At 35.6% G+C, this 12,580-nt stretch overlaps 1 protein-coding gene across 4 annotated transcripts in view; it reads right to left on the minus strand.

The window, feature by feature from the left end:
• SCYL2 (SCY1 like pseudokinase 2) overlaps positions 1-12,580 on the minus strand; it is a 69,076-nt gene that overhangs the window by 53,136 nt on the left and 3,360 nt on the right. For 2 of the 4 annotated variants that reach the window (XM_014780283.2, XM_004418010.3), the window contains exon 2: positions 2,338-2,542. The exons of the other annotated variants lie outside the window; for them this stretch is intronic. In XM_014780283.2, coding sequence (XP_014635769.1) covers positions 2,338-2,514 — 177 coding nt within the window. In that variant the 5' untranslated portion in view covers positions 2,515-2,542. The remainder of the gene's footprint in view (positions 1-2,337; positions 2,543-12,580) is intronic. 4 annotated transcript variants of the gene reach the window in all.

The following is a 12,580-nucleotide window of genomic DNA, read 5'->3' on the forward strand; positions in this document are numbered from 1 at the left end:
TAGCCATATGTAGCCTGTAGCTACCATACTGGAAACACAATTCTAGATTATCTATTTTCTATAAATCCCTTTTAATAAAAATGAGGCAACTGAAAAATAATTAAAACTTTTTCAATTAAGGCAGAAATTAAAATAAGACCTTCAATGCCAAGGTGGTTAGAGACTCAGCTATTCCTTAAGGAATTAGCCAGTATCCAGACTGGCTCAGGAACTGAGTATCAGGACACTCAGTTCTGACCCTTGAGGTTTGAAAGAGGCAAAGGAAGAAAATTCAAAACCATATCCACAGAGAGCACTGATACATTTCAAAACTATCTTTTTCCTCAAAGCAATAAATTTGAAGAAAAAAAAAAAAGAATATAGTAAAGTTTCCTAAGAGAACCCAGTTCTGGCAGTCAGCAGTTGAGAACTGCTGTATTATTTGTGCAATATCTAATCAATTATCTATTATTTGCGTCCGGTTCTCATGTTCTATGAGCAGCAACAGAAGCTCCAGCCTTATCAGAGGATTTCAGCATATGAACTACTGATATAAACACAAACACCTAGAACTCTTTTGGCTAAGCACAAAGACACTATTGTGTTACCACATCCTTAATAACTAATGCAAAATTTAGTGTTCTTTCATTTTCCCCTTATATAATTGATTGCAAAAGCAATCTGCACTAGTGTTGGAGGTTAGTCATTTACATAACTTCAGGACCTCATTAATAGCTTTTTAAGTAGTCAATATTCAAGAAACCACTTACTTTTTGGATGAGCTCTTGGTGAATTGAAAGAGAAAACAATGTTCAAAAATGACAAATCAATTAGCATTTAAGATACAGATCAACTCTGGATTTAAAGACTTCCAACCAGATGGCAATAAAAACAAGATTTACAGGTCAGGTACAAACCACATAGAAGCAATCTATCAAAGGACCAAGATTCCTACTTCATAAAAGGATAACCAAAGACAATTCAGTCTTTAAAATACCTGTTTGGGAAATAAACTGATTTTGAGAAAGCCACAAACAATGCATACCCACAACTGCATGATTGTGCTAGTCATTAGAAAACGTGTATTAAGTTCCATATGTCTTACAATCCATACGTTTCACTTGCAGGGAAGTAAAAGCACTTTTGGAAACAATGATTTTTCTTTTTAAAGAACATATTTCTATAGAGGTTTTAAATCTGGAGATTTTTCAATTCTTCAACAATTCCAACAGAAAGTTAATAGTAAAATCTAATACTAACGATCCATCACATTTCGAAGAACCATCTGTTGGTCCCTTACGTCAAATCAAAAATAAATAAATAAATAACTCATTCAAATTACTTTTCACTAGAAGAACAGTTAGTCTTAAAATTAACTTTGAGGGCTGGCCCCGTGGCTTAGTGGTTAAGTGTGTACGCTCCGCTGCTGGCGGCCCGGGGTTCGGATCCCGGACGCGCACTGACGCGCCGCTTCTCTGGCCATGCTGAGGCCATGTCCCACATACAGCAACTAGAAGGACATGCAGCTATGACATACAACTATATACTGGGGCTCTGGGGGAAAAATAAATAAATAAAAATTATAAAAAAAAAAAAAATTAACTTTGAAATCAGTAAAACCCAAAACGTATTACTGATTCTGTCCCACAAATGTATCCCCTTCCGATAGTAAAAACTATCAGGTTAAACACAAAAGAATACTATAAAAGTCTATTTTCTAGAAGGCTATAGAATAAAAGAGGGAATAAGACTGCACTAAGTAAGAATGCATTTAATGTTGGAAAAATTTAACTGGGTATCTTGCCAATAACTTATTGACAAATATGAAAAGGAACATGACAATTTTTATTCTTCTTTTTTTTTGCTGAGGAAGATTTGCCCTGAGCTAACATCCACTGCCAATCCTCTTCTTTTTGTACGTGAGCCGCCGCCACAGCAGGGACACTGACAGATGAGTGGTGTAGGTCCTCGCGCAGGAACCGAACCCAGGCCGCCAAAGTAGAGCACACCAAACTTAATCACTAGGCCACTGAGGCTGTCCCAACAATTTTTATTCTAAAACATACGCTTTGCTAAATATTAAAATCTAATATACTCATTTACTCAACTGATAAGTTTATTTTACTAATTAAGCAAAATTAAATCATAAGGTGAGATGTTATATCAAACAATATATTTGTAACCAGGAGATTCATGACATGTTTAAAAGCATTCGTTTTAGTATGACTTCAGTGGATGAAATAAGAACTAAAGAACCCACTACTTTTGGCATTTCTTGACATAAAAATGCACATGTGCATGTTATGGTACTTATTAACATATGTGTTTTTTCCAACTGGACTCTGAATTAAAACTTACCTGTTTTGTTGACTTTTTTGTGCCATTAAAAATCTTCCAAGCTAGCCCATTGCCACCACTGGCAATGTGTCGACCAACATCAAATTCTCTAGTGACAGGATTTCCCATTACAGCACTAGTGACGTCAGCTGTCACTTTTGTAACAGTACTCTTCAACTTATTAAGCATGGACTCCATGGCTGCAATATTGGGTAGTTATAGTTACCTAGAAATACACGGGATAGAGGAGCACTGATCATTTGTGTTTACTTGTTTAAGCACTTAACATTCGTTATTTAGTCTGACAAGCTTAATATATCCCCAAACAATTACCAAAACAATCCTATAGAGATAAAAGCTACATGTTCATTTGTCTTCAGAGAACCCAATATACATGAGTTCAAATTTAAGTCTAAGAACCAAACTGTTCCTTTCAATGTCAATTGTTAAAGACCAGGAAGAGAAAAGACATATTCACACTTGACACTGGCATGAATGTTGCTCAACTATGTAACATGGACCCCTCAAGACTTAAAGTGTTATAGAGATCTGAATCTTTCTTCACACTAAAAACAACCATATAAATCCTGAAAGAATAATACTATACTAAGCAATAAACTTGTATTTTATAAAAGTTTTGTTCACTATTAAAATAATTACTGTTGAAGTATAAAATCATTTGAGAATATTTTCTAAAACAAAAGCATTGATAGCAAAAGGACAATAAAACAAGCACAAGCAAGCAATAGGTCATAAAATATTTTTAAAATTCCGATACTTCTGGCCATGATGGTGGAACAAAGACTGAATTTACCCTCTCACCTTGAACAACTAGAGACTGGACAAAATAAATGCTTTCAAACATTGAAGAGGCATGTGATCCAGTGAAAAAGCAAACAAACAAGGTGAACCCTAGGATTGTCCCAGCTTTCTGGCTAGAGGCACACCACAAACCACAGAGCAGAGAGCAGAATTCCAAGCAGCAGTCTAGCTCAGTTAAGAAGTTGAGGAGACAAATTGGAATTCAATGATGTTGAGGTGGCTGGGAGTTTGGGATAGAATTTCAAAGCGAAGGGGAAAAAAGGAAAAAAAAAAAATTTTAAAGGAAAAAAGAGAAGGGAACTATGCTGAAAAACAGCTCCAAAAATAAGCATAGGGGTCCCCTTGATGCTTTGTTGACTACTAAGATTCACATACATAGTGTGAAACTCCACCAGGTCATGCAAGGACCAACTAGAGAGTCGTGAGCCGAACAGTTCTAGAATTCACAAAGGACTGCAAATCATTTAATTTCTTACCAACTAGAGTGCAGAGTTCTCACTGATCACTAAAGGCATTCAGTAGAAACCTCAGGACCACGCCTTAGTAGTAGGATAAAGGTTCTTAGAGTAAAAGCTACTCTAAACCTGCCCTAACAAACTAAAAGCAAGCCTCAAATGATCAAACTAACCATAAATTACTTAACTGCCTACCAGAATGAAAGTCAATACTCACGAAAGGAAGACAAAAAAAATTTCAGAAACAATATAACATTCACAATTAATAATTAATATAATAATAATTATTAGACATGCCAAGAATATGTGATCATAATCAAGACCAAAATCAGTCAATAAAAACAGATTCTAAAATGACAGATTATAGAATTAGCAACAAAGACATTAAAAAGGGGGCCGGCATAGTGGTTAAGTGCATGTGCCCCGCTGCTGGCGGCCTGGGTTTGGATCCCGGGTGCGCACCGATGCACTGCTTGTCAAGCCATGCTGTGGCAGCGTCCCATACAAAGTGGAGGAAGATCGGCATGGATGTTAGCTCAGGGCCAGTCTTCCTCAGCAAAAGAAGGAGGATTGGCATGGATGTTAGCTCAGGGCTGATCTTCCTCAAAAAAAAAAAAAAAAAGACATTATAAAGCTATCATAGGGGCCGGCCTGGTGGCGCAAGCGGTTAAGTACGTGTGCTCCGCTGCGGCAGCCCTGGGTTCGCCAGTTCGGATCCCAGGCATGCAACGATGCACCACTTGCCAAGCCATGCTGTGGCAGCATCCCATATAAAGTAGAGGAAGATGGGCATGGATGTTAGCCCAGGGCCAGTCTTCCTCAGCAAAAAAAAAAAAAGAGGAGGATTGGCAGATATTAGCTCAGGGCCGATCTTCCACAAAAAAAAAAAAGCTATCATATGTCCAAGTATCTAAAGAAAAGCATGAACATAATGAAAGGAAATGGAACATAAAAAAAAACACAAAAGGGGAGCTGGCCCAGTGGCATAGCAGTTAAGTTCACAGGTTCGCTTCGGCAGCTCAGGGTTCACAGGTTAAGATCCCGGGCACTGACCAATACACCACTTGTCAAGCCATGCTGCGGCAGCATCCCATATAAAGTAGAGGGAGATGGGCACGGATGTTAGCCCAGAGCCAATCTTCCTCAGAAAAAAGAGGAAGATTGGCAATTGATGTTAGCTCAGGACTAATCTTCCTCATATACACACACGTACACGTACACACACACACACACACACACCCCAAAGGAAAATTCTAGAAATGAAAAATAAAATGTCACAAATAAAAAATTCAGAGGATGTAATTAACACATTAGACAGCATAGGAAAAAAGATTCATGAAACCCAAAAATAGAGTAAATGGCTGAAAAAACAAAGGAACAAAGTCTCAGTGACCTGTGGAACAATATCACAGTCTAACATATAAAACTAGATCTCAAAAATGAGGGGGAAAGGGAGAAATAATATTTGAAAAAATAATGGCCAAAATTTTTCCAAATTCGATGAAAACTACACAAAGCACCAAGAAATTCAATGACCCACAAGCAGAATAAACACAAAGAAAACCATGCCTAGACAAGTCAAATCAAATAGCTGAAAATTGGTGATTAAGAGAAAAATCTTAAAAGCAGCCAGAGAAAACAAATTATATGTAGAGGAACAAAGATAAGAATTTTCCCCAGACTTCTCATCAGAAACTATGCAAGCCAGGGAACAACTAAAAGAGGTCTCTAAAGTGCTAAAAGAAACTGTCAACCTAGAATTCTATAAGCCATGGGAAAAAAAACCTTTCAAAAATAAATGTGAAATAAAGATGTTTTCTAGGAAAACAAAATCTGAGAGAATTTGTTGCCAACAGATATTCACTATAAGAAATGTTAAAGAAGTTCTTCAAACAGAAGGAAAAAGATACCAGATGGAAATCTGAATCTACAAAAGAAATGGAGGACAATAGAAATAAAAATTATATGAAAACATAAAAAACTTCTCATATTATCTTTAAAAGATAGCTGATCATTTAAAGCAAAAATAACAAAAATGTACTGTGCTTATAATATATGTAGAAGTAAAAACTATGACAAAACAAACAAAGGACAGGAGACGGGAAATGGAAGTATATTTTTGAAAGATTCTAACATTATATGTGAGGTAGTATAACATCATTTGAAGGTAAATTGTGGCAACATATCATAAACCCTAGAGTAATAACTAAAATAACAAAGAGTTAAAGTTAAAAAGCCAAAAGAGGAAATAAAATGGAATCCTAAAGTAAACTGAATCAATACAAAAAGAAACAGGAAAAGAGAAAGAAAGGAAGAAGGAACAAATGTGACAAGTAGAAAACAAATAGCAAGGTAGTAGATTTAAATCCAACCATATAAATAATTACATTAAGTGTAAATGATTTAAAATTCCAAGTAAAAGGCAGAGACTGTCAAACTAAATAAAAAAGCAAGACCAAATTATACGCTGCTTACAAGAAACCCACTTTAAACCCAGTTTACAGGATGATTTAAAAATAAAAGAATGTGAAAATATACCAAACTGGAGAGGCTATATTAATAAAAGGCAGGGGCCGGCCTGGTGGTGTAGTGGCAGAGTTCACGTGCTCCACATCGGCGGCCCAGGGTTTGCCGATTCAGATCCAGAGCATAGACCTACTCACCACTCGCCAAGCCATGCTGAGGCGGCGTCCCACATACAGCAACTAGAAGAATGTGCAACTATGACATACAACTATCTACTGGGGTTTTGGGGAGAAAAAGGGAAAAAAGGAGGAAGATTGGCAATAGATGCTAGCTCAGGGCCAATCTTCCTCAAATAAATAAATAAATACATAAATAAAAGGCAGAACAGGCTTCAAGACAAAGGGATATTTCATGATGACAAAGCTGTCGATTCATCAAGAAGAGAGAACAATCCTAAATGTGCACACACTCAATAAGAGAGCTTCAAAATAAATGCAGCAAAAACTGACAGAACTGAAAGAAGAAACAGACAAATCCACAATTATAGCTGGAGACTTCAAGGGTCCTCCCTCAGTAACAGGTGGACAAATAGACCAAATAGACAAAAAATGAGTAAGGATAAATAAGACTTGAATAACACTATCAAACAACCTGACCTAAAACACCACACTTGACAACAGCAGAATGCATTTTGTTTTCATATGTACAGGGAACATTCACTAAAATAGACTATATGTTGGGCCATAAAACTAGTCTCAACATTTTTAAAACTACTGAAATAATATAAAAGATATTCTTTGACCACAATGAAATTAAACTAGAAATCAATAGTAGATAAAAATCTAGAAAACATACAAATACCTGGAAATTAAACAACACTTCTACATAACCCAAGGGCTAAAAAAGAAATCACAGAGAAAACTTAAAAATATTTTGAAGTGAATGAAAATTTAAAAATCTGAGGGATGTAGGTAAAGTAGTGCTTAGTGGAAAATTTATAGATTTAAATGTTTATATTAGGGTGGAAAAAATCCAAAATCAATGGTCTAAGCTTCCACCTTAGGAAGCTAGGAAAAAAAGAGAAAATTAAACTCAAAATAAGTAGAAAGAAGGAAATAAAGAGCAGAAATCAATGAAACAAACTAAATTTAATGTAATTTAATACTCTATTTAATAGAGTAATAAAAAAGAAAAATCAAGGAACCCAAAAACTGTTCTTTTTTTTAAAGATAAACTTGTAGCTATATTAAAAAAATTTTAAAGAGGAAGACGCAAATGACCAAAATCACAGATAGAGAAAACCCTACAGATTCTTATCCTATATAAACTCTGTAGATTCTAAATGAATAAGATATTACATTATGAATGATCTTATGCCAATTAATTCAACAACCTGGATGGGATGGAAAAATTCCTTGAAAGCTACAACTACCAAAATCCTATATAAAAGAAATCCAATTCATAACCACAACCCTTACCACAAAGAAAACTCCAGGCTCAGATGGCTTCACTGTTGAATTCTATCAAATATTTAAGGAAGAAATAATATCAGGTCATATAAGCTCTTCCAGAAAATAGAAGAGGATAAAACACTTTCTATTCATGTTATACAGTCAATATTGCCCTGATGCCAATACCAAATAACAACATAACAAGAAAACCGCATACCAACATCCCTCAACAACATGTAAAAATCCTTAACAAAATATTAGCACATCAAATCCAACAAATCTAACCCCACGACCAAGTGAGATTTATCTCAGGAATCCAAGGTTGATTTAACACTCAAAAACAAATCCATGTAATTCACCATTTTAACTGAATAATGAGGAAAAGAAAACATATGATCATCCCAGTAAAGGCAGAAAAAAATTGTGACAAAATTCAATACCCATTCATAGTAAAAACTCTCAGCAAACTAAGAACAGAAAGGAACTTCCTCAACCTGATAAATGGTATCTTTGAATACCTATAGCTAATATTATATTTAAAGATAAAAGATTGATCATGTTCTCCCTAAGTTTGGGAACAAAGTAACGATACCTACTTTTACCATTTGTATTCAATATTCTAATGGAGATCCTAGCCAAAGCAATAAAGAGAACAAAATAAGACGCACGTGTACTCTTTCCTAAATTTGATTTGCCTGAGAACAAGTCTGTGTCCTATAAATTTTCCTAAACCAACTCTTTCTTTCTTCACAATTTTCTCCCACTTGACGAAAGTATTTTTCTCAGCTATCCCAATCTTATTATGGGGCATAACCCTGGGTATAAAAAACTTTGGGAGGGTACGGACAATGCAATTTGAGAATGCATTAATCCTGAAAGTCCCTTAAGAGGAAAGCAAAAAAAAAGTAAGAAATACTGAAGGGGGCTGTGCCTTATTTCTTCCAGCTCAAATATTAAAAAGCAAGACCTCATGCCTTATCTAGCATAGAATTATAACTAAGAAATAAGATCGCAGTCACAGGGATGTATAGAAACAAGTTTATTTCAAGTAATAAGCAAAAACTACAAGGTTTTAATGAAAGTAAAACATAATCACAATATATGACAATCTAGAAGTTAGATCCTTTATAACTATCTAAACTCTTGACGAAAAACTTCAGATGCCATCAACTTAAAAACATGCAAAGGAGTAAATTGTTTTTCAAAATTATTTAGAGAATATACAAGCAAACATATTTGGAAGGCCACTGGACTAAGGTAGTACTAGTTTTGTATCCTGTTTTCTCTTTTAAATTATATTTACATAAATATAACCTTTCTTCTATTAAAGATTTAAACTGTCTGTAAACAGGAACAGAGACTCACTTTCCCTTTTTAATTTAATGTTGCATTTCTGTAAGCATTGAGAAAACGTTGCTATCGGCATTATGAAAACATTTATTGCTATGCCAAGTTGTTCTCTATGAACATCTGCTGCTGATTTTGATGAGGAGGTGAAGGGACGCAAAAACCCTATTTAAAACCCACATATCCATTCCTCTAACTCTGCCTGACTAGCTACATATTACATGCCACACGACTACTATACGTTGAGAATACAGATATAAATGGAAATATTTCTGTTCTTTAGGGACTCAGTCTAGTAGCAGATTCAGACATGCAAAGATTTATAGCAATTAACTAGAGGTATGAATGTACCATGCTATGAGAACACAAAGATGGGCTCAAAAATGAAATGTTTTTCAGGGAGGAAAAAAGGGAAAGAGCATTCCAGAAAGGGGGATTACCACATGCCAAGACAAGGAGGGGAGGAAGACTGTGATGTAATTTGAAAATTACAAATAGTTCAGTACGTAAACAAAGGATATTTTCAGAGGTAATATTCAAATTTGAAATGCCTATCCATCAACCAAAAAGAGTCAACACTAGTGTACACAGGTAGGAATAGACATGGAAATTCATCTGGTGAATTATTTAGTATTTATTGAGTATCCACTATGTACCTGACACCACATAAGAAAATGGGGAAGAAAGAAGTAAAGGCAAAATAAGCCATCCATCAAAGGGGCAAAGACAGAGAAGTAAACCAAACATAGCATTAGCGTACAGTGATAAAATGCCACAGAATACACATGCAGAGTGTTATAGGAGCAGAAAGAAGACGAACAGACAGAAGAAAGTTTCTCAAAAACAGTAATGAGATGTCTTTAAAGGTGAGTAGGAGTGAACCAGATAGAGAGTGGGAGAAGTGTAGGAGTAAAAACACAAAGTAAACACAAAGTAGATCAGATAAAAGCTGGAGGAAAAGGAGGTGTATGGCAAAGGAGACTTAGAAAAGCCTGATCACCAGGGGCATTAAGTAGTAAGAAATCAAGCTATGATAAGGCACAGAAAGGTTTCAGGCATGAGTAAGAGGATCAATCACTCCATCAAGCAGAGTGCAAAATATACTAGGGGCGGAAGTAGGAAATATGGCAAGACTGAAGAGAATGCCAATATGTAGATCAGGGATGATATATATATAATTTAGAATATATACAAAGCAAGAAAACAAAGGAAAGGACGCTTGGAAATAGGGACAGGGAAGACGGAATAAATGAGGGGTGGAGGGGGGGTTTCAAAGGTGCTAGTTACATGGATGTTTATTTTATAATTACATATTAAACTTAGTTACGCACTTTTATGTATTACACTTCAAATTTTAAGCAAATTCTAAAAGAGGGAGAGGTTGCTGAACTAAGGAAATAGCAGTAAGGAGAAGAAAGGAAAAATTAAGAAACAAATATGAGAACTAAAAGAACTTAGTGACCAATCAGATAAAGGAAAGGGACAAAACTAGGAATCCCAATCAGGTCTCCAATTTCAGACTCTAGGTAGAGAGTGAAGCCATTTACCAAGGCAGGACTAATAGGAGACAACTGTTTGTTTTGTGGGAGGAACAACTCAATTTTGGACAGGTTGACATTGAGTTGCCTGAATGACATTCATACAGAGATATATTTAGTAGGTTTTTAAATATGCAGGTCAAAAACATAGAAAAAATGTCTTGATTGAAGATAAAAATTTGGGCACCATGAGCATATAAGCAGTATAGTAGTTAAGACTGTGGGCTTGAAAAAGGTTACCCAAGGAGACTCAAGAAGAATAAGTATATCACTAGAGTAACAGTAGGCTAAGGACAGAATGATCTGAATGGGGTTGTAAAATAAGAACTGAACTGAAGTGAGATTTTGAATCATTAGCAATTGCCTTTTAACATGTAAGAAACCTAGAGTCCAAATATCTTTCCTTAAAATGACAGCTTTTCAAATTTTCACTTGATTAATGAATAAAGAAATGAGAGCCGGCCCTGTGGCTTAGCGGTTAAGTGTGCGCGCTCCGCTGCTGGCGGCCCGGGTTCGGATCCCCGGCACGCACTGACGCACTGCTTGTCCCGCCATGCTGAGGCCGCATCCCACATACAGCAACTAGAAGGATGTGCAACTATGACATACAACTATCTACTGGGGCTTTGGGGGAAAAATAAATAAATAAAATTATTAAAAAAAAAAAAAAAAAAAGAAATGAGCCTATTTTTTCCAAAGACAAAGTTATAAATGACAGAAATATTTATCATATAAACCATTTCCCCTTGTACAACATTTAGTAGAATTCACTTGAAATTCAATCATCTTCCCCTCCTAAATCTCAGCCAAAGTAAGATTTGGGGCAGCTTCAGTATGATCCCAAGATTCTCTCTCTTTACCATCTGGCTCAGCCATCACTTAGCTTTTAGTAGAACCAGAGGTGAATCTGTTCTAATACTAGATTTTACATGCACCTGGCAGAAGGTGGGTTGAGTGTTAACGGCACCTGATGGCAGGCAGCTGAAAGGAACTGGCAATTCTTTCAGGTCTGCCTACTCATAAACTCCAGATATACCAGGAATATAGTAGGTAAAATTATATTTATGCTAAAAAAAACTTCCACAATTTTCAAGTGACACAATTGCAAAACGAGTCCCTTACTTCCCCAAGAATAAAATATTAAAAAGTAGAATTAGCTTGCATTTTTGTTGGAAACACTGTAATGCAAATAAAAACTTTACTGTTTTACTGTAAGTTACTGTAACAACTTCTGACAATGAAATCATGTTTAGTAACTGCTAGTCTCATGGCACCTAAAAGAGACTAGACTTTCAATAAACACAAAATAATAGACACTGACTACAAAGAACAATAATACAAATAAATATACATGAACTCAAAATAGACTGTTTTATTTCTTAAAGAGGGACAAGGGTCTGAGATTCCTATGTAAATGCCTGAAAATAAAAGAATACCACTTATACAGTTATTTATATAGTTAAGTATTCAGAAAATGAAATTTTGTAATTTGAAATAAGAACTATATTAACACGACAAATACTTTTGGTAAAATGCTTCATAAAATTTGGGGAAAAATTTTGTACCTACCCTCCTATATGCAGTGCTTATGTTTATATGTAAGAAAGATAATCCTGAGATATATTCTTGAAATACATGTTTTTTTTCTTGTGGGAGCACTCAGAGATTACTAGAAGTTTTAAAAAGATATAGTTTTTAAAAAATGGTTAAGGGCCGGCCTGGTGGCTTAGCGGTTAAGTGCACGCGCTCCGCTGCTGGCGGCCCGGGTTCGGATCCCGGGCGCGCACCGACGCACCGCTTCTCCGGCCATGCTGAGGCCGCGTCCCACATACAGCAACTAGAAGGATGTGCAGCTATGACATACAATCATCTGCTGGGGCTTTGGGGGAAAAAATAAATAAATAAAATCTTTAAAAAAAAAAATAAATAAAAAAATAAAAAAATAAAAAATGGTTAATACCATTCTTTGGCCTACAGAGAAGTCATGTTTAATCTTATTTAGAAAACAAAGATTATACCAGTTGAGTACAATCATTCTCTTTACAACTACAGAAAGTATCTAATTATTATCAGTTGAGCTAGAACAGATTATTTACAGGAGACAAACCCGATTTAAGAAATAAACAAGAATTAAAGAGACTTAGCAAGGTACAACGAAGCACACATCCATTCAACAAATTATTGG

This window comes from Ceratotherium simum, chromosome 25, assembly GCF_057802395.1.
Source record: "Ceratotherium simum simum isolate JZ-2026a chromosome 25, ASM5780239v1, whole genome shotgun sequence".
Taxonomy (NCBI): domain Eukaryota; kingdom Metazoa; phylum Chordata; class Mammalia; order Perissodactyla; family Rhinocerotidae; genus Ceratotherium; species Ceratotherium simum.